This window comes from Scardinius erythrophthalmus (genome assembly GCF_964197995.2).
Source record: "Scardinius erythrophthalmus genome assembly, chromosome: 9".
Classification (NCBI taxonomy): domain Eukaryota; kingdom Metazoa; phylum Chordata; class Actinopteri; order Cypriniformes; family Leuciscidae; genus Scardinius; species Scardinius erythrophthalmus.
Genome location: NC_138229.1, coordinates 30,987,130 through 31,009,018, shown reverse-complemented (window position 1 = coordinate 31,009,018; position 21,889 = coordinate 30,987,130). Strand labels below are relative to the sequence as shown.

General features: G+C 37.1%; 1 protein-coding gene across 1 annotated transcript; it reads left to right on the top strand.

The window, feature by feature from the left end:
• The first annotated feature begins 116 nt into the window (after nt 1-116).
• miga1 (mitoguardin 1) lies at nt 117-20,006 on the top strand. The gene is made up of 16 exons (XM_081375452.1): nt 117-240; nt 804-953; nt 3,392-3,560; nt 4,392-4,504; nt 4,675-4,810; nt 4,900-5,036; nt 5,595-5,715; nt 13,437-13,537; nt 14,394-14,503; nt 15,379-15,451; nt 16,150-16,236; nt 16,316-16,414; nt 16,523-16,657; nt 16,740-16,793; nt 17,234-17,350; nt 19,445-20,006. Exons 2-16 carry the CDS (start codon nt 855-857, stop codon nt 19,661-19,663), a joined length of 1,770 nt encoding a protein of 589 aa, XP_081231578.1. The 5' UTR covers nt 117-240; nt 804-854; the 3' UTR covers nt 19,664-20,006.
• Nucleotides 20,007-21,889: the final 1,883 nt, after the last annotated feature.

Sequence of the window (21,889 nt, the reverse complement as noted above, 5' to 3'; positions counted from 1 at the left end):
TTAATTTATTATTTAAAAAATTGTTTTATTAAAATGGTTTATTTATTTTTAGTTGGTTATTTAGTTTGTTTATGTATTTTTTACGTTTTGAAAACTTTTATTCTGAAACCCCACAGTGGCACCGGAAGTGAGTTCTAGCGGCGTTGGTTCGCCTCCTCCACACGAGCTCACGCGCGCACGCAGTTATCGCATTGAGTGATAGAGGACAGATGGCGTGTCGCCGATATAAGGCATAAAAATGTAAGCATTACCATGTTTGTCATGTTTTACTAAGATTATAACCCACATACACTGTCATCACTGTCAGAATGTATGATGTTGCCTGTTATTAATTTGTTTAACACAGAGTTAACCAAGAGCGACGAAAAATAACCAGAAATTGATAAATGTGGGTCATTTTTAAAGGTCACACTTTTTATTTATGGCCAGGATCAGTGGTGTTTTTAACAAACATTGAATCACGCTGTTAACATTTATTATTTAACATCATTATTTAACCTCTATTGGTTTAAAAGTGTTGATGCCAGCGTGTTTTCTTGAATCTCAAGGAGCAATATTGCAGGTTTTGGGCTGTTACGTAGAAGAAGAGTTCATAATATGACAATTAGAGAATAACTGTTTGGAATTATTTAAAATAAGTGTGTGTGTGTGTGTGTGTGTCAGATTAAAGTGAACAATTAATACGACTCTTGATAAGTGTCAGTTGAGGTTTGGCAGGTCAGCTGGTCATTCCTTCTTTCCATTGATAGATGCTGATTTAAATATATACATGTAGATATAACACAAGTGATGTGTTTCTTCAGGTTGTATTGGTGAAGTGGAGAAAGAGACTCATCCAGAGGGATTATGGGATCATGACGGAGGACGTGCTCGGGAGCTCTGGCGTGTCCATGAAGGTGGCCGCTTTGCACTTTGTGGACCTTCCACTGTCGGTTTATTACTCTCTTCCACAGGTAAACTGACCAACAGTGGACAGAAATAAAGTCAGGCACTTCTGTTTTACAAGCTTATTGACTTGTGCATTGTCATCCAGAAATTGGTTTTAAATCCAGGGTTCTCAACCTGGGCTGCGTTTCTCAAAAGCATTGTTAAGTTGATCGTAAGAGTCCTTTTGTGGCAACAGTTCTACAATCTACTTAGATTTAAGATGCTTTTTGCTTTTTATTTATTTATTTTTTATATATATACACATTAATTTATTTTCACAAACAAGAAAAAAATAATGATAATGTCAATGGGGAATTTATTGGCTCTTTGGCAAGTATTGTCCATTTTGATTTCGTAGTGACTTTAAAGGCGATGTGCAAGGACTGTAAGCCAGCCATTTGTAGGTTGCTTCCCACAAACAGTGTAAACAAAGTGCTTTTGTTCAACATTGGCTTAATTATTTGTGTGAATTTGTGGCAGAAGTATCTGTTTGTCCTAACGGCAGGACTGTTTGGGGAAACCTGTGTGAAAACATTACTTTTTTGCAGTTCCGTGGCGCAGCTAGGACACATTTTAGCTTCCATGTTACTGTTAATGATAGTTATTATAAATTGTTAACCTTTTTATAAAGGGAATATTTTATGTTAGGGAAAGTTTCTTTTATTTTCTCTGGGTTAATCCATGTGTCTGTAAAGGCCTAGTGTGTGTGTGTGTGTATGTATATATATATATATATATATATATATATATATATATATATATATATATATATATATATATATATATATATATATATATATATATATACAATATGTAAGTAAATAAATAAACGTATATATATATATATATAGTGTATATATATAGTGTGTATATATATATATATATATAGTATAGTGTATATATATATTGTATATTTACTGTGTGTGTGTGTATATATAATATATATATATATATATATATATATATATATATATATATATATATATATATATATCTGTATGTGTGTGTGTATATATATATATATATATATATATATATATATATACTACATATATATACTACATATATATAGAAATAAGTCTCTTATGATCACCAAGCCTGCATTTATTTAATCAAAAATACAGTAAAAACACTATTATTGCAAAATATTACTAAAAATTGAAAGGACTGTTTTCTATTTGAATACATTTTAGACTGTAATTTATTCCTGTGATGAATTTTATCTTTTGATGAATTTTCAGATGATTTGCTGCTCAAGAAACATTTCTTGTTATTATCAATGTTGAAAACAGTTGTGCTGCTTAATATTTTTGTGTAAATGGTGATATTTTGATGAATAGAAAGTTAAATGAACAGAATTTATCAAATTTATTGTTTACATTTTAAAGCATTTATTAAATAGAAATCTTTTGTAACATTATAAATGTCTTCACTGTCACTTTTGAACAATTTAATGCATTCTAGACGAATGAAAGTATTAAATTCATTCTTTATTTTTACTCTTATGTTTGAATGGCATAACTGTTTTCGACATTGATAATAATGAGACATAATTCTTGAGCTGCAAATCATCAAGTTAGATCTCTGAAGCATCATGTGACACTGAAGGTTGGAGTAATGATGCTGAATAATGCGTCAGGAATAAATTACATTTTAAAATGTTTATAGAATAGAAAACAATTATTTTAAATTGTAATAACATTTCACAATATTACTATTTTACTATATTTTTTGATTAAAAAAAATGCAGCCCATAAAATTGAGGTGGAAAAAAATGGCATTCAGTTTAAAGTAGGTTTATTAAAGCATTTACTTATTTTAGCAGTAAATGCACAGCTTTAATACTCTGCTTTTCAAAAGGTTGCAATGGTTTTGATCCCCTTTTTAAAAAAAGCGAAACATTAAATTAGTCACGTTTACTATGTCCTTGGATGGATTTCGCTGCTGAGTCTGATTGGTCTGTGAGTGTTTGGATACGCGAGTTACATGCAATAAGTCGTGGATAAGCTGTCAAGCTCTAGAAAAAGCACATAAAAGTGACACTATATTTCAGTCAAGCACTGTATTTGAAGTCTTCTAAAGCCGTATGACAGCTTTGTGTGACGAACGGACAAACATTTTAGTTTAAATCTCTGCCATAGCTTTCAAATCTCATTCAGGCGTGCACGTATTCAAACCTGGTGTGATCAGGTCCTCTGTTGTACCTTCAGAAAACGTATGTGGAACTTTTATGTATAGGGCATTCACACAGACACTGTTTGATAGTAATATGTGTCTGTGCCTGTGATTAGCTTAAACTTGCTCATTTGATCAGATCCTTCAGGCCGAATAACACATGTCCAGCCAGTCATTTCCAGTCATGTAATCCTTGCTGTCACCCTGTCTGATCTCTGTGTGCCTTGAGCCGAGCGCTTGATCCAAAGTTAAACGTTGCCGTATGTCTCTCTATTCCCTCTCTGAGCAGGTGAGTCTGAGCGCCGGCACCAAGAAGCTCTTTGCCGCCACTGCCTTCGGCGCAGTCTCCCTCATCTTCCTCGCACGCCGCTTCAGGAGGAGGAAGGGCAAGAAAATAGCCAGTTCACCTGTAGAGCAGGAAACATTTGAATTCCTCACTTCTATCCCTCTGAAAAAAGGTAAAAACATATTATAATAGAAAACAGCTTTTTAAAAATTCTAATATTTCAAAATATGAATCTTTTCGCTGTATTTTTGAACAAATAAATACAGTGTTAGTAAGCAGCGAGAGACTATTTTTGAACAGTAATATATATATATATATATATATATATATATATATATATATATATATATATATATATATATATATATATATATATATACACTACTGTTCATATATATATATATACTGGGGTGTAACGGTACACAAACATGACGGTTCAGTATATACCTCGGTTTTTAAGTCATGGTTCGGTACCGGGGGGAGAAAACTAAACACAAAATTGCTTATTTTTTTCTTATTTTTTTATTAAACTGATTTTTTTTTTTTTTACAAATGTGTGTCTATGTTTAAATAAATTAAATTATAATTAAAATTTTCTTAAGGATAAAAAAAATCTATCTTAGCTAATGCTGTAAAATATATGGGGAGCCCTTGATTACACATTACTATGATATTAAAGGTTACAATTAACAACAGAGCCCAAATTATTAAATTCAGTTGCTATTTATTTTAGATATAATAATCAACGCTCAAATAAAATAAAAAAACATGTAAAGTTAGTTGCACATATAGCAGGTTTTGCATTAACTTCTAAATCTAATTCTAAAGTTAATTTTATTCTCCAATTCATTTGTGAAATATACATTTACACAGTGACTTTCATAGCTTGTTTTCATGACAAATTTGTTTGGTTCGGGACGAATACATGTACCGTTACACCCCTAATATTTTTAAAAATATAATAGAATATATTATGTAATTGTTGTTCTCTCTTTTATTTCAGAGATTGACTATCAAAATCTGCCTCTGAACTCAAAGAACTGCTACTCATGTAATGTGGTTTCCAGTGGTGGCCTGTACGGCAAGCTTTCGGGCTCCCTGCAAAGCCTGGCCTCGGTAAGCAACATTTTTTTTTATTGTCATCTTTAGATAGTGGTATGATATACGTTTGACTTTAACAGCACATGCTGCACCAAAAATGCAATTGACAAAAAGGTAGTCTTGTAAAATGTGTGCCTTTTGGCATCAGTGCACCATTGAGATTTTGAAATGGCACATTCTCTCAGGTGAGGAGCAGGCACTCCTCCAGTAGCTCCACCTGTGCTAATGGCTCCAGCTGCTGGGACGGGGCAGGAGATGAGGGCGACGTCTGTAATCTGCTCAGCATCCCTGTTGCCACTCCAGAGAATCTCTACTTGATGGGTAAAAGCAAGCACACAGCAGAATTGATGCGTCCTCCCCTTTGCAGATGATCACACAGGTTGAATAGACATATTTTTGTCCTCCCACAGGAATGGAGTTGTTCGAGGAGGCCCTGCGGCGCTGGGAACAGGCACTGACGTTCCGCAGCAGGCAAGCGGAGGATGAGGAGAGCTGTGCGTCGGTCAAGCTGGGAGCTGGAGATGCCATCGCAGAAGAAAGCATGGAGGTACTACTCCCCAACCCCTGTAGACCTCAGATGATATCCACCTTATTTTGAAATGCAGAAGTAATCTATTTTCTGTGAATGTGCGAGACATCTGATTCATTAGCTGCTATAGGTGCATAACTAGAAGAATAGCAATGTGCAGTAAATGATAAAACTATTTGTGCTACAAACTAATGTGTTCATGATTATGATAAAATGATACAAATTCCAGTTTGCAATATCAAGTAGCATAATGGACTGTTTCTGCACAGCTGAATTATCTGGAAGTGGATGACAAAGGATGCTTCGCACATTCAAGTTACAAATGATCTTACATTAAAATAAGCTGGATATTGGTGCCATATTGGTTATCAGCCAATACTAGGCATTTTTGTAATTTATTGTTTTTCGTGATTTAATTAACGCTCATTTTACCTAGTTTGCATTAAGGATACCCTTGACACTAATGCTTATTTAAAAACACAAATAATTTAAAAACACTGTTAATGTAGTCATGTTTCCTAAGCTGAAACTCTGTTCATAAAACATAATATACTAATAATATTTACTGTTTATTAGGACATCATCAGTACAGATTTCATCCAAAAGCTGGAGTCTCTGCTACAGAGAGCCTATCGGCTCCAGGAGGAGTTTGAGGGAGCGCTGGGAATGACAGACCCTTCAACATGTCCTAGTAACGGTGAGTGTTAAACTAAAGACTGTCATGTAAAGTCAATAGACATATATGTGTGAATGTGAATTAATGGTCCTAATGGGCTTGGCTCTGTTAAGCATGACTGTACTCTAAATATTGACTTTTTTATTGGTGTGTGACATGTTGACTATTGCATAAGCAGTGCGCCTTCAGTTTTCAAGAAACCAGGTTGAGATGATTTGAGCTTTGTGACATGTTGTGGCATATACTGCTGGAAGTAGCCATCAGAAGATGGGAATGCTTTGGTCATAAAGAGATGGAGATGGTCAGCAACAATACTCGGCTGTGGCGTCCAAGAAATGATCCCTCACAACATTACACCACCAGCAGCCTGAACTGTTAATACAAGGCAGGGTGGATCCATGCTTTCAAGTTGTTTATGCCAAATCCTGACCCGACCATCTGAATGAAGAAATCAAGACTCATCAGACCAGGGGCCGGTTTCACAAAGCTATTTTAGACCGGTCTATAGTGTTAGACAAGTCTAAAATTTGCTCATAGACAGTCTAATGCAAGTTAGACTGTTTCACAAAAATAAAGACTGACTTAATTTAGACCAAAAAAATTTGACACCTTACCCCCAGGCTAACTGAGGTCTAAGACTCTTTGTTACCTTGGCAACCAGCAGTAACAATCAGTTACATTACAAACTGCCAAAAGAAAAGGGAAAATGGCTCATAATTTAAACATTTCTTCTTGTTACTAACGTTACATTCCCAAGTAAAATGTCCTTGTAACTGTTAGGGCCGTTACATAGTCAACGCGAGGCGCGAGCAACGATCGACGCGCTTTCTTTCATACGCAAGCGTCACGGGCGATGCGTGAAATGCAATACACCGTGACTGTTCAACCGTCTATTTCGCTTCAAACGCTCGCTTTATACGCGCGTCCTATTCGCCTTGGACGCGCGAATGGATTCAAAATGTTCAAGCGTCGAACTAGACGCGATAGACGCGAATTTGACGCTCTATTCGCGTTTGGTTTGAACGCTGCATAATAACAGGCTGCGATGTCAAGATTGCAATGCTGGAATGTGTGTGTGTAGGCTATGTCAGAGAGAGAGATGGCACGGGCGCGATCAAACAGTGGAAACATAAAAACACACTCCGTCATTTATAGCCAACTCCTCCAACAAACACATATTTTCCGCTGGGGTAAACTGCACTGAGCGGTTGAATGCGCTTACTCGACCCGCCATGTTTTTTGTTTTGAAAAGTGTCTTATTTTACCCAGAATGCATTGCAGTGTAGTCCTACTTAAGATAGTCAGAGTCTTAAGTGCTTTGTGCAACGGTCTGATTTAGATGTCTATCTGAAGTCTGACTATCTACTATATCTAAGCCATAGTCAAAGTCTATCTTTGTGAAACCGGCCCCAGGGAACGTGATTTTCCGATCTTAACCCTCTGAGGTCGACAAACGCGCCGGCGCGTTTTGCTGGATTTTCTCCACATTGTAGCACTATAAACTTAAATTTCTCCGTCATTTATGGTCATACAGAAAAAATAAATATAAAAAAAGAATCTGTGGTATTTCTACTTTTGTATGTGTCCACTTCCAATCAAATCAAAACATTGTGCTTTTGTAAAATAAAGAAAATAAACAAAATAAAGAAAATAAACAGTGTGTGCGTTCTGCCTCTCCGTCGCGGTGAACTTTTTTTTCTTGAGCACGTCTATAAACTGAAACAAAACTCAGCGAATACTTGTCACACATTTATGAGCCATACACCTTTATAAACATTTAAGTGTGTACTTTTAAATGATCGGATTCAAAACGAAAACAAATATTCTCTGTTTAAGTAATTTGTATAAAACCAACAAGATTTCCAGCTTCTCAAACGCTTCCTAATTATTTTTAATTCGGCCACGCCCACTCGCGCAAAAGATATTCACATGCAAATCTCCACATGGAACGCGATCGCCCTCATTACCTCAACAACAAAACACTTCACTTCACTTTTCGTCGAGTTTGAAAGACGTGCCTGAGCTTACATTGGATTTACATCAGAAGAAGAAGAAGAACGATATTTGAAGACAAGAAAGATAAGGTAAGTAATTCTTACATATTAGCAGGCTTGGGAGGATTACTTTAAAAATGTATTCCGTTACAGTTACAAATTACTTCATAAAAAAAGTATTCAGTAACGTAATCCAAGTACTATAATATGAAAGTAATGTAACTGATTACTTTTGGATTACTTCAAGGTCACGTATATAAATAAAGTCAAGCAAGAAGAAATATTATAAAAAAATATATAATTTTTTTTTTTTTTATTAAGAATTTGGCTCAGTGTACATTACAATATTTTCAAAATATACACACAGGCCTGAATATATATTTATGTAAAGGGCTATACAGACATCTAGTGGCTAATGTATGGTATTACAGATTATTTTGTTTTATTTGTAACTAATTTTTAACTTAAAAATAAAAACACAACATTTCAAATTTTTGCACAATCTACATATTAGTTTATTTTAAAATAGGCCTACATGTTGACTAAAGCCGTGATCTTTCTTAATTTGCCTGACTGAACTTGTGGCGTTGGCAGTGGGAGTTCCCCTACGTTACCTAGACAGCGAACATCCCGTTACGTGAGAAAAGATTAAGAAAGGACATTTTGGGTACTAAAAAAGATACTCTCCTAATTTCTACAAAATAGCAGCGGAATTTCCATGAATTAAAAGCGATTTTACCCGCAGGCAGCGTCGTTTCTACTAGCAGCAGTGATTCAATCTGCGTCTGAGGAGATTGTAGACAGCTGTTATTTGCGCATTCACCAGCGCGTGGCACACGTGAGTCATTACTGGCAACAGAACCAGGAACTACTGTATAATCAAGCAGCGCTTAATATAGTGTTATTATGCCAAAATACTTATTTATTTAGTTTTAAATTAAACCATTGTAATCCTGAAAGTATTCCCCCCTTTTTTTAAATGTAACTATAATCTGATTACTACGTTTTTTGACGTAACTGTAACGGATTACAGTTACTGGATTTTTGTATCCTGATTACGTAACGCCGTTACATGTATTCCGTTACTCCCCAACCCTGCATATTAGTTTGCTATTGTTGCATAAATTTCACATTGCAGTTGAACTGTTGCTAGATATATGGTGAATATTATAATATTTAGACCCGTGTTTACTGTTACTGTGTTTGTGGATATCTGCTCAAACGTAGATAGGCTATGTATATGGTAGGCCTAACCATAATGTTTTATATTTGATCGCAATCGCGTTTTAATGTATCATATTTTTGATCGCGATCGCGTTTTAATGTATCATATTTTTGATCGCGATCGCGTTTGAATGTATCATATTTTGGAAAAGCAAAACGCTCCAAACGGCTTCATGTTTTTACTATTATCTCATTTCATATCATCATAACGAATGGAAACATTTGAAGTAACATGATAATCAATATATTTTTCTCTAGCTTAGTTGTTACTGAAATCTTTTTGAAAATATATATAGGCTGCTATATTGTTATTATTTTATGCAGCACTGCGCATAGCCTATACCTACAAGGCACAACAAACCTGGTGTTCATTATATATTGTTGGAAACATTTGTGTGTGTGTGTGTGTGTATTCTGTGAATTTTAAAAAGCAATTTTAACAAGAAAAATCTAAAATGTATTCCCAAAATCGTGCAGGCCTTTCTCTTGATATCAGTATGTTCACTTTTTTTTTTTTTTCAGGGCCCAGATGCCACTGAGTCCTGCTGACTTCAACATTCACAGTACATGTCTCTGTACATGAACATGGTAAAGTGAAAATCAAACACCTTAGAAAATGAAAGGTATGTACAATGTTTTTAGGAATGGCACAAAGGTCTCTTTCTTCAATAAGTGCTTTTTGTTGTGTATCTTTGGATTATGTTGTGTTGTAAATAAATCCAAACAATTTTAAAAGCCATTCTTTTTTAAATCTCCTCATTCTTTGTGCAAGGGTGGTCAGAATGATGGGCCCTGATAAGCTCCTAATAGGGCCATTAGGGAGGTTCTTTGTCTTTCTCAGGTGTGGAAAGCTTTCATATTAATGAGGTGATCCGCCTCTTCGCATATTGCTTTCTAACACAAAACACGTCGTAAAATTTTTAAATCAATATATTGTCTTCTCTGAATGAGCAGTCAGGGTGATTCTCACATAGTTTTAGAGCAAATATTCTAGGCTACGTGATACAATTTTCAAAAGTCTTGTGAAGAAATAATCAGTATGGGTTTCATGACCTTATTTCAGTGAGAATTTATTTTTGTATTTTCACAAACCACGCATAAATGTCATTATCTCAAAACTACAAACTTTTACATACATTCTGCTGATATATTATTGTAGCAGAGTTTGTGCTGAATACAGTGTAATTAGACTTTAGCCATGAAAATGTCACAAGTAACAGAAATAACCACAAATGTCAGAGCATGTCAGAACACCTCCAGGGCCCAGAAAACAGCTCAGACCTCAGAGGGTTAAATTGTCCGATTTAGTGAGTCTATATGGCCCCGTCCACACTACTGCATTTTCGTTTAAAAACGGAGACCTTTTGCTACGTTTGCACCTCCCGTCCACACTAAAACGGCAAAAACTGAGACCCAAAACGGACAAGTTTAGAAACGCTGCCGACCCGTTTTTCGTTTTTAATCTCCGGAGGGCGTTTTAGTCTGGACGGGTCAAAACGGAGGACTTTAGAAACGATGACGCAGAGGCTGACGCTCGGCTCTATGATTGGGTGTCATTAGTCATGGAGTCTACACAGATAATATTCAGTACCAGTAAACTCCACCCGCTGGAACAGTTTCTTACAGTAAGAAACTGCCGCATCTCAGGCGTGGCTCGCGCGGTAAACACGTGCATGCTAGAAATAGACCTATTTTTCATGCGACACGCAAGTTGTTGGAAGCGTTTCCAGGCAAAATAGAATAGGAAAAGATGTGTATATGTAATTTTGACACAAATACATATTAATAAATCACATTTTGACGTTTGAAAGCATTTCTTTACAGTCTATGTTTGAAAGTCTCTAGGTTTACACCGGCACGCGTATGCCCAGTGTTGGTGAATGGTCACGTGATCCGCGTTTTCAGTCGTTTTAATGTGGACGGAGATCAATTCTAATACGCACATTACGCAGCTAAAACGCTGGTGTGGACGGAGATCGTATTCGTTTTAATTCTTCGTTTCTAAGCTAAAACGCAGTAGTGTGGATGGGGCCTATGTGAATTGTAGCTTCAGTTTCGTGTTCTCAGCTGACAGGAGTGGCATCAGTGTGTCTTCTGCTGCTGTAGCTCGTCTTCCTCAACGTGTTATCCGTTCAGAGATGCTCTTCTGCAGACCTCGGTTGTAACAAGTGTTTATTCGAGTTACTGTTGCCTTTCTATCAGCTGAACCAGTCTGGCCATTCACCTCTGACCTCTGGCATCAACAAGGCATTTTCTGAACAGAACTGCTGCTCACTGGATATTCTCTCTTTTTCTGACCATTCTCTGTAAACCCTAGAGATGGTTGAATGTGAAAATCCAACTAGATCAGCAGTTTCTGAAATACTCAGACCAGCCTCTCTGCACCAACAACCATGGCACTTAAATCACCTTTCATCTCCATTCTGATGCTTAGTTTGAGCAGATTGTCTTAACCATGGCCGTTTCTCAATATGCATTTTTTAGCTATCTTATGTCCTCGTAATACACCATCATCAACCAAAGTTCAATTCCAATGCTCAATAACGCAAGTACAGAGGACGCATTCTGTGTTCTTGATATCGAGGATACATTGAATGCAGGCTTGAGATAATCGAACCGTTAGAAGTCCCAGAAGACAATGCAGGCTTTAAACTTCTCGTTCTCCCTTAAAAGATTTCCTCTGCAAGCTCGCAAATTCGTGACAGCTTGTGAAAGGAAACATTTGTTTTTCTTAATTTTAATAAAGTTATAAAGACCTGAAGAAAGCATGCAGCATTTGTTGGCATATTAAAAAGAATCTTAACATTGAGAAAGCTAAGCAGTAACATTAAACATACATACATACTCATTTTCACAAATGCACATGTTAAAATAAAATGATATAAAATTTGATGAAAATAATGTCTATAATTATATAAAAGACATGTTTTAATAGGTTATGACATTTGTTTGTGATGTTATGTTGTATTTATTGTGCATTGGCCACTACTTTTAATATGCTGGAACGGTCAGTTGAGTAATAAGATCGCAGCACAGTTTTGTGTCCTCGCGTCTTTCCAAGTTCGATCTTTCAAGGTAGCCTGGAGACTGGTTTCCACAAGAACGCAAGTCCGTTTTTTGTGATCTTGGATTTGAGAAACAGCCAATGTTTACATGCTGTAGAAGTAAAGACCAGGAGACTCGGTTGTATCTTCAGCAGGATTCTTTATTGAGAACACGATCTGTTGGTAGCTGCAGTCATCAAGTCTAACTTTGTAGTTTATATAGATTTTAGTGGGCAGTGCTTAGAAATGGACTCAAAGCACCTGGTCGACCTTAAACAAAGCATGCAAATGAAGTAGTTGTCCCAGTCCCTGTCCCAGCAGACTCTAGAGTGTTACCACTCCTAATCCAATCAGCATAACTATTCAAAGAATAGGACAGGGACTCCAAGAGCCATTAAAGACAAAAGGTGAGAGTCTCAGTAATCTGACTCATTTCTTACAATAAAGAGAACAGGACTGACAGGAACCTCTTGCTAAAATCTGTGCTTAACCAAATGATTCATCTGATGTCATCATCTTTACCTTAAATGCTAAATACAATGTACTTCCCTTTAGTTTTCCATGTGATGTTATGTAAGGATGTAAGATGATCAGCAGATCTTAAACAGGTTCTTAAATTTAGTATATGTGGTTCTATGAATAATCAAATTAGCCCCGCCTCCACTCACTCACACCAGCTCAGAGATCCACTCGTTGACGATCACACGCTGACCTGATTATTCACAAGGTAGTTTGTGACGTCAGAAACACCAGCGATTTCAAGTAATACTCTTGTAAGTAACTATATTTTGAGTGTCCCGTTAACTCTTACTTTTCTATAAAGAACCAAGATTGTCCTTTATTTTTCGTTGTCAGCCTTAGCCGCAAGTGTAAATGGACTCTGGTGACTTGGTTTTCCTAATATCCATGAAAACCTGTCACTTACTTTCTTCCGTGGAACACAGAAGATGATTTGAAGGATGTTTCAATTACTTGGTGTTTCATCCAATGAACATCACTGGGATCCAAAACAACACAGGAGACACTGACTTTTATTGAATGATCAAAGATGCATTTTTAAAATACATTTTGTTCTGCAGAAAAAAAGAAAGTCATTCAGGTTTAGAAAAACATCATTTTCTTTTTTGAGTGAACTATGCCTTAAGTTCTTCATTAAACACAGAACTGGACACATCACTGTAGATGTGCAAATTTGCATCTTCTGCATATTACTGAGGCTCATCCCATGTTCTGTATCTAAATAAAGAAGCTGGTCATGGTCCAAAAGTTTCCTTACAACTGTTTACAGGTCTATCTCTTACCCTCTCCCAAGCTCTCAAGGCATTATGCGCTCAATTCACTTGCAAACCAAAAGGCACGCTTGTCCTTCAATTCCTTGTGACTTTGTTTATGCTGTCTGCTGTTTTGGAATTAGACCAGTTTGCTCACCAATGTGAGATAAGGGCACTTAAGCCTAATCTTCCCTCATTTCCTCTGGCAGACAAGCACATGGATCTCTCCGTGCAGGAGGACTTGGAGGACACCTGTCTCAGAGATTCAGCCAGCATTGCCTCGACAGATTCCTTCGTGTCTGCCGCAGAGGTGAGAGGAAAACCTGTGCCAGTGTGGCGCACGCCTGACAGTTTGAACCTTTCTAACAGGTCACATCTCACAGACCTTCATTTGCTATGGGATTCAACATGAATATGTTTTATTTTGGGCTGTTTAGCACTCAGGTTTGCCATTAACGTAGCCCATCATGTGTAGTCGGACTCTACAATAATAAAAAAGTATCATGGTATTCTTCATCTATCATATTAAATACATCTTTTAAATAATCCTTACCACGATCGTTTTCTCGGTGAGACTCGGTTTAAGTTTGGCTTGTTATACTACTGGTTACAAGGGACAATAACGGTACGAAATTTTAGAGCGGTAGAGGGGAAATATTATAAATTAAACTTCTTTACAACAAGAGATCTTGTATCAATATTCTAATGATATTAAAAAGTCTATTTTAAAGACCCCCTGTGGTGAAAATAAAGTTTTTAATGTTATTTGCATATTCATAGAACCGCGTATACTAAATGAGGCAAGGGTGTAGAGTTACATTCAAGCTATTTTAAGGCATGAAGACTTTAAGGAAAACATTTTTAAATATGTAATTTTTGGGATCAAAGATGAGTTTTAAGGGATAAAATTATTGACTACAGGGGGAACTTTATGTGGTTTGACTTGTCTTATACAGACTGTCTTTTGACTGTCTTCTATGGGTTTAAGACTAGTTGGTTACAAAATGTCCATTTAAACCTTAATGGAATTAGTCGTGGTGCACCATCCCTAGTCAACACTCAATCTGGTTGGTGACAGGCACCAACCTATATATAAGAAGTAGAATTTCTTGTAAAATATATACAATTGGAAAGAATTATGCAAAAAATCTTGCAATCTGTTGCAGTTATCTGAGCACAGAGAGATGAGGAGTGCCCATGCACTGTGTCATCACCCCTTCTACGAGGAGGCCCTGCAGATGGCGGAGGAGGGGAAGATCTCCTGTCGAGTGTTACGGTAGGTCCAGTATACTGTTAATGAACATCCCTTCACCGCACACGCTGCTGAGAGTTTAGATGAATATGTAAATATGTACTGCATGCTTTCCTCTAAATAACACAAACACACAACAAAAAAAAAAAAAAAACAGCGGTGAAAAAACTGCAGTTCAGAAAGCAGCTGTCCTTAGGGATGTGGATATGTTTGCACCAGCTCTGCGATTCAACACTCCATTCAAGTCGCATTTATTTATATAGCACTTTGTACAATTGATTGCTTTAACGCAAGCAGATTTACAGTATTAAGCATCACTTTTAATTAGAATTTCAACTTTACAAAGCAGGTCTCACATTACTCACATGTGACCTGAACAGAAAGAAATGAACCAGAGAGGATTTCTGTGTCAAAGCCCCAGAGCTACATCTACCTATTACGTAATCGCTACAGACCAATGGTAGTTGGAAAGTTTGTTTTGGCAAGCTGTTGCGAACCTCAAATGAACTTGGTTTTCGCCTGATTTTGTTCGAAATGACATTACACCAGTTCGTTATTTGATTTGGCTTGAAGTATATTGGGGCCTTAACAGCTTCTGGTCAGGGTCCTGATCACCATCAGCTGTACATGATCCTGCTTATTACATCCATAAAATTATTTCAATCAAATACATATTGTATAAATGTAATAATGTTGATTACGATTATCAATTCTTTATATAGTCCACTAGACTAGCTATAGATAATATGGTTGACACTGACGCTTTAACAAAGTTCAGTCAAGTTATTGGCTATTTGAATGTGAACAGATCTGTTTGAGAAATCAGCATGTGTTTGCAAATATGGCTTGTTTTATGCAGCAGACTGTGTTGTTCATTGGTAATCTTCTTTTAAAATCAGAACAGAAATGCTTGAATGCCTTGGAGACACTGACTTCCTGGCGAAACTGCACTGTATACGGCAGGCGTGTCAGGTAAAGGATTCCCTTCTCATGTCCTGAATACAAAATTCAGCTTTGTTGGTTTAAGTCCATTGAATACTAAGCACTATTTTTCTGGAATATACCTGTTTTTAATGTTAATAGGCAGTGGTTCTATTTAAAATATTTAATTAATAAATGTTATGAACTTTATAGTTTGGGAAAATTTTAGAATGAAATTTTAGCCCCAAGTAAGAAATTTAGTTAATGTTAATGGTTTTGCATGGGGCAGAGTCTTGGGGTGTGTTCACACTTGTTCGGTTTGTTTGGTCCAGACCAAAAACAAAATGTAGTTCTGGTCTGCTTAGCATTCACATTGGCATTTTCAACACTGAACCTAAAGATACCGATTCATATTTAATTCAAACCACACCAGAGTTAGTCTTTTTTTGGTGCACCAGGGTTCAGATGGCAGCGTTCACACTTATTCAAACGAACCGCACTAACAGAGTAATCGAACCAAACATGCCAAGCGTGAACACACCCTTAAGTAGTCTGTGGTCACGTCCAAATGAAACCCTAAAGCCCATCAAGGGCGAGGCCTTAAAAAGGGAATTCAAGAGGACAGTTCTTCCTATGGTCTTGTGCACTTCACAGACGTGTGTGTGGCAGCCATTCACAAGTCAACAAGACTGCAAGTGTCTTCAAAGTGTGTGGGGACACACTAAACCGTACCTTTTATTTTAATTCAGGTAATCTTATGTGAAAGAGCAACTAGAGCATTTCTGGCTGACACAGGAAAGAGGATATTGTCTTCAATAATTGTTAAAGCAAGGAAGGTGAGTGTCCTTTCTCTGTTCCGTGTGATCACATATGAACTGTCCCCAACCTAACAGACCTGTGTTGTGTGGTTTGCAGAGCCCAAAGAGATTTGAAGAGGTGTTCGAAGAAATGATCTGCTTCATGGAGCAAACAGACCACTGGGAGAACACAGAAATTGAGCTTTCTGCAAGAGGGGTGAGGGATCTCATTTTATACGGAGACAAGAGTCTTAACCTGAAAATGTATCTTCAAACACACAATCTTGATTAAGAAGGTTTTTTTTTCGTTTTTTTTTTTCTTCAGGTTAAACATCTGAACTTCTATGACATCGTTTTTGACTTTATTCTTATGGATTCATTTGAGGATCTTGAGAATCCACCAGTCTCAATCCAAAATGTGGTGAACAATCGTTGGCTCAACAACTCCTTCAAAGAGACAGTGTGTACAGAATTTCTAACATTTGATCATTCGACAAAATTACATTTCAATGATATTTCATAACTTTATTTTACCTTCATAGGCTGTTGCATCAAGTTGTTGGTCTGTTCTGAAGCAGAAGAGACAACATATGAAGGTATTGTTGAGATGTGCAACCAGTATGTCAAGGCCTGCACTTTGATTTGAAATGTATCTCTCTTTTTTCTTTTTGTATAAATTCAGTGTGAATCTAAATTGTAAGATCTTACACTGCCCAGCCAAAAAAAAAGTCGCTGTTTGGATTGATTGGATCATTATTGCAGTGATTATAATGTTTCTAGCATGTTATATGTTTGGCAATTGATAGAGAGTGTAGCTTTTCATTTCATAAACAATCATGTAGGAAAACACATCCTGGCCAAATTCCAGGATGGCAATGTCAAGATTCATCAGGCTCAGATTGTGAAGAATGGTTGGGAGGAGCATGATGAATCCAGATCTTAAATTCATTGAAAGTCTTTGGGATGTGCTGGAGGAGACGTTACAGAGAACTGGAGTCTTGCATTGTCAATACAAGATTTCATTTTGTGTATGCAGGTTCAAGATGGCTTCATTGCACATTTCTATGCAGTGTGTGAACACATAAGTCCGGTCTTGGCCTGGGGGTTTCTAGGTCCCAAAAATTCCCTGCACGATTTCTGCGACTTCTTCAAGGTAAGGTGTAATTTGATGACCTCCTTATCCTAAAGCATGTCAGTCTCAAATGGCATGCCTACATACACTGACCGCCTGATGCATATGGGTCACCACATTTAAAAGCATCATAACATTTATTTTAATTATAAAATTGATAGAGCATGGTTCTCGCTTCTGCTCCTGGAGATCCACTTTCCTACTGAGTTTAGCTTTAATCAAACACTCTTGAACTAGCTAATCAAAGTCTTCCAGATTACTTTGAAGTTATAGGTAAGAGTGTTTGATCAAGGTTACCACTAAACTTTACAGTACAGTGGCTCTCCGGGGCCAGAATTGAAGAACCCTGTCATAGATTATGTCCCATAATGTACACTAAATTGGGAAGAACTGGTGAAAAATGACCAGATTGAGTTTCTTCTTTGCAACTAGCAGGAATCAGGATGCACAAGTTTTGCATTGCGCACTTCCAAGCAAGAACTATTTGATTGATTTGCCAAGTTTCATGGCTTTCAATCTTTGACATATCCAAGAGTTGCACTGGAGTAAACATGCACTTATGAGTTTGCTGACAGAATATGGAAAAATTGTAATGCATCTGCTAACAACCAGGGCTGCGTTTACACTGGCACAAAAAATCCAATCTTTTACTCACATCTGACAGATCGGAATTTGTTGCACACTGTAAACAAAAATCTGCACGAGATCAGATTTTTTCGCATCCGATCTGAGCCACTTCCAATTGTGCTTTTAAATCAGATACATATCTGATATCTGGACATCCGACCTCTGTCTAAACACGCATATCCGATTCCCCAATTTGAATGAATTAACCAGAGAGAGAGAGAGAGAGTGCGCTCGAGTGAGTAACTAATAGTGAATTTTGTTAGTTTAATTATAGTGAAATAACATCTGCCTAAAAATACAACATTAAGATAGCTTTTTATGTTGTATTTTTAGGCAATGTTATTTCACTATAATTAAACCAACAAGATTCACTATTAGTTACTTGTGCGCACTCTCTCTCTCTCTGGTTAATTCATTAAAAAAAAAAAAAAAATATATATATATATATATATATATATATATATATATATATATATATATACACACAAGGCTACTTTATTTCACTTCAGAATTCTAGATCCGAGCTGTAGGTAAATAAAAGTTCCGTTAGATTTTGCACTGCAAAACATTCATGACAGCTGTTATCTTGTCCATGCTGGCAAATAATCATGACCACCCGACTTGAATTATGTAAAAAAAAATTAATAGCACGGCCATTCAAAACCAGTGTATAGTAAAACAATCATTAAAAATAATGTGAAATAATGTAAACGCAGATATCGGATACCAGTCCTGTCTAAAATGAATGTAAACATGCGGGCCAAAAGATCGGATCTGTGCATTAAGACTTGCAGTGTAAATGCAGCCTAGGAGGCTTTACAAGTCAACCCATTTTAGATTTGGAGAGGATCCAGAGGGAGTGGTCTAAAAAGTGTCTTGGGTAAAAGCAGAGGTGTCCAATCCTGCTCCTGGAGGACCACTTTCCTGCAGAGTTTACCCAGACTAGAAGTTGCGAGTAACCATTTTCTCCTGGAGGCACACCAACACTACACATTTTTAAACTATTTCTAATCAAACACACCTGATTCCTCATCAGCTCGTTAGACTCCAAGACCTGAAATGGGTCAGATGAGAGGCATACAAAATGTGTACTGTTGGTGTGCCAGGGTTGGGAAACACTGAATTAAACACCAGAGCTCTGCAGGACCTTGGTCCTCCAAGAGCAGGATTGGACACCCCTGGATAAGATTATTGTAGCTTTTTCTCCAAGTAGGTTAGGGTTCCTCAAATCCGGTCCTGGAGGTCCACTGCCCTGCAGTTTTTAGCTCAAACTCCCCTAGCTTGTAATTCTTCTTAATAAAGCTGAACACTCTTGATTAGCTTGCTCAGGCATCTGATTAGGGATGGATTAAACTCTGCAGGGCCAAATGTAATACTGATGATCAGGGGGTCTGATGGTCATGTGAGACTACCAAGGTAAAATCTTCAACTTCAGCTTTGTTGAATACAGTAAATCAAGAACAAAATGGTTTATCTTTTGTCCCATAGGAGCAGGTGCTGTTCTTCCTGAAGGACATCTTTGACCTGGATAAAGTGCGATACTCTAGTCTGGACACTCTGTCTGAAGATGTCCTGCACCTGCTTCACCGACGCTCAGAGCTGCTTCTGGCCTACCTGGGCACCGACGTGATCCGTCACCTGAGCGGCTGTAGTGGCACACCTTTGCACCTGGTACACAGTGCTTTACTGGAGGCGCAGGTTCAGTGAGCTACAGCGGTCACATCTTCATGGACGTGTACTTGCCTACAGTTGCCGAGTCCAGCGCACATCATTATTAGTGCCATTTCAATGCAGTGTAAAGTTTGTGTAATTAAGTGGATAAAAAAAGGACAGAGATGTTTTTTTATATATGCCTTTAATATGTTCCATTAGTTTTAATTGTGACTTAATAAATCACTTGCACAATGAATGATCTGAATTAAGGTCCTCAATGTTTTAAGATGAGCTTTATTGGAAGTATTTTGATAGATCTGAAAAGGGATATTCTTCTTTTGTTTTACTGTAGGTCACTTTATGGAAACCAATATAGCAATAAATGTATTTTACATTCTTAGTGGTTCCATGAGTAGGTGGATGTTGTGCATGCAAGTCATTACATGATCTATTAAAGCCTTACAAATAGTACGTGTTGTGACCTAATGCAAATATTTTGTCCTGTTATAAGCCCGAGTTAAAACTGCTCGTTTTAGTTCACAATTTCCATGTCAAGCCAGTATAAATGTATTGTATAAAGAAACACTGAAGTCACTATATGAGAAATAAAAACCTTAACCATTTGTAATGATTACAATTTTATTGATGACAATGGCAACAATCTTCAACATTTCAGACCAACAATTCTCAGCAAAAATCAAAAGTACATTCAACAGCTTTAACAGTTCATGATAGCTTGTTTTACCTCAAAGGCATGCTCCAAATTTCTCAGCTAGCCTCCGATTTTGTCTTCGTTTTTAGACCCCCACGAATTCTGTTGTGAACAATTTGCTCAAAGGAAAGCACATCTTGCATGCATACAAAAAGATATGCAGCAATGGACAAAGACTAAGTTTAAAGGAACTATTAAACTGAAACCAGTCTGGCAAATGTTTATTAAAAAGAAAAGAAAAAAAAGTTCCTGGTCTGGTCATGGTCCACATGTACAGCAATGATGCACATTAAATCCCTACGCTTATCAACAAAAGGCAAAGCATGTACTCGAACATTTGATAGAACTATTAGTCAACCAATAATACAGAAACATATGGCAACATTTCTATATTCAAAACTAACTGGCATCACCCTAAACTAACAGAAACATTGACTTTGCAATGACAGATTCCTCATGGTATATATTTTACCTTATAATTGGAGCCCTTGAACAGTCTACGTTCAGCAGAGGGACAGACTCAAAGGACTCCTCCTTACGGACAAACTAGGACCTGATTCTACGAACTACGCCTGCAGCATCTTCAACACTGTGAGTGAGAATGAAGGCAGCAATGTAGGACAAACATTAGCACTACAGAGGGGCATCAAGAAAACTTGCAAACCAATGAAACATGAGCATACATACAGTATACGTCAGTTATCAGAGTGCATTCATAGGACTAGCTCTGGATCATTACGCATCTGCATGCATTTTATGACAGTAGAACAGGACCACGCTAAACAGACTTACCAGGAAGCTAACAAATTGGTAATCAAATTTAAAAAATATATCACATTGGGTTCATTTAGAAAAGCATAACAATCCTAGTTAAAGATAGTCAGAGGAAAAACATTGTTTTGTGAGCTACAAGTCAATGCCATGCAATTCATATGGACAAAAACATACTTCCAGCAGATCTAAATTCCCACATTTGTGGCGTACGCCAGTCTATTTACTACAAGAGACAGCGGCACATATTGACCTCGGTTTCAAATGTGAAAAGCATTACACTAGATCACAGGTTCAATTGTTTTGATTTCTTAGGATACTCTTACCTGTGTTATTGCTGCAGAACCTAAGGTGCAAGGTCAGGGATGACACTGCAAAATTAGACATTGCACTGCTCACTAATGAACAGTCAGATCAAAAGAACTTGAATCAAATTGACAGCCTCAATGACCTCAAATCACACAAAACCGGGCAGGCACAGATTTAGAAATCGGACATTAATACTAATTAACATCTCATTTGCTGAGGGTCTTTATGGGTCTATGCAGTACAAAACACTTGGCAGTACAAATCACAAAAATGTCTAGTCAGTGTTAATTCAGATGGGAAAACGATGCTGTTTCTACAGACGTCCTGACTTAAACACAGTGATACAGTTCACAGTTTCATACGAGAAGTCAGAGACAAGTCTTAAATGACTAAAGCAGTGTCAACATGGCAATGACTCAATTTGTAAATATCACACAACGCTGTTATGGCAAAAATAACAGTCCAATGTGAAAAAGGGTAGTCAGTCA

Bases quoted from the DNA above. Each gene is read 5' to 3' on its own strand.
- miga1 (XM_081375452.1), top strand. From the start codon at position 855: ATGACGGAGGACGTGCTCGGGAGCTCTGGCGTGTCCATGAAGGTGGCC. The intron at 5,716-13,436 runs GTGAGTGTTAAA...TTCCTCTGGCAG, and splicing joins TTCAACATGTCCTAGTAACG to ACAAGCACATGGATCTCTCC. The intron at 14,504-15,378 runs GTAGGTCCAGTA...TTTTAAAATCAG, and splicing joins ATCTCCTGTCGAGTGTTACG to AACAGAAATGCTTGAATGCC.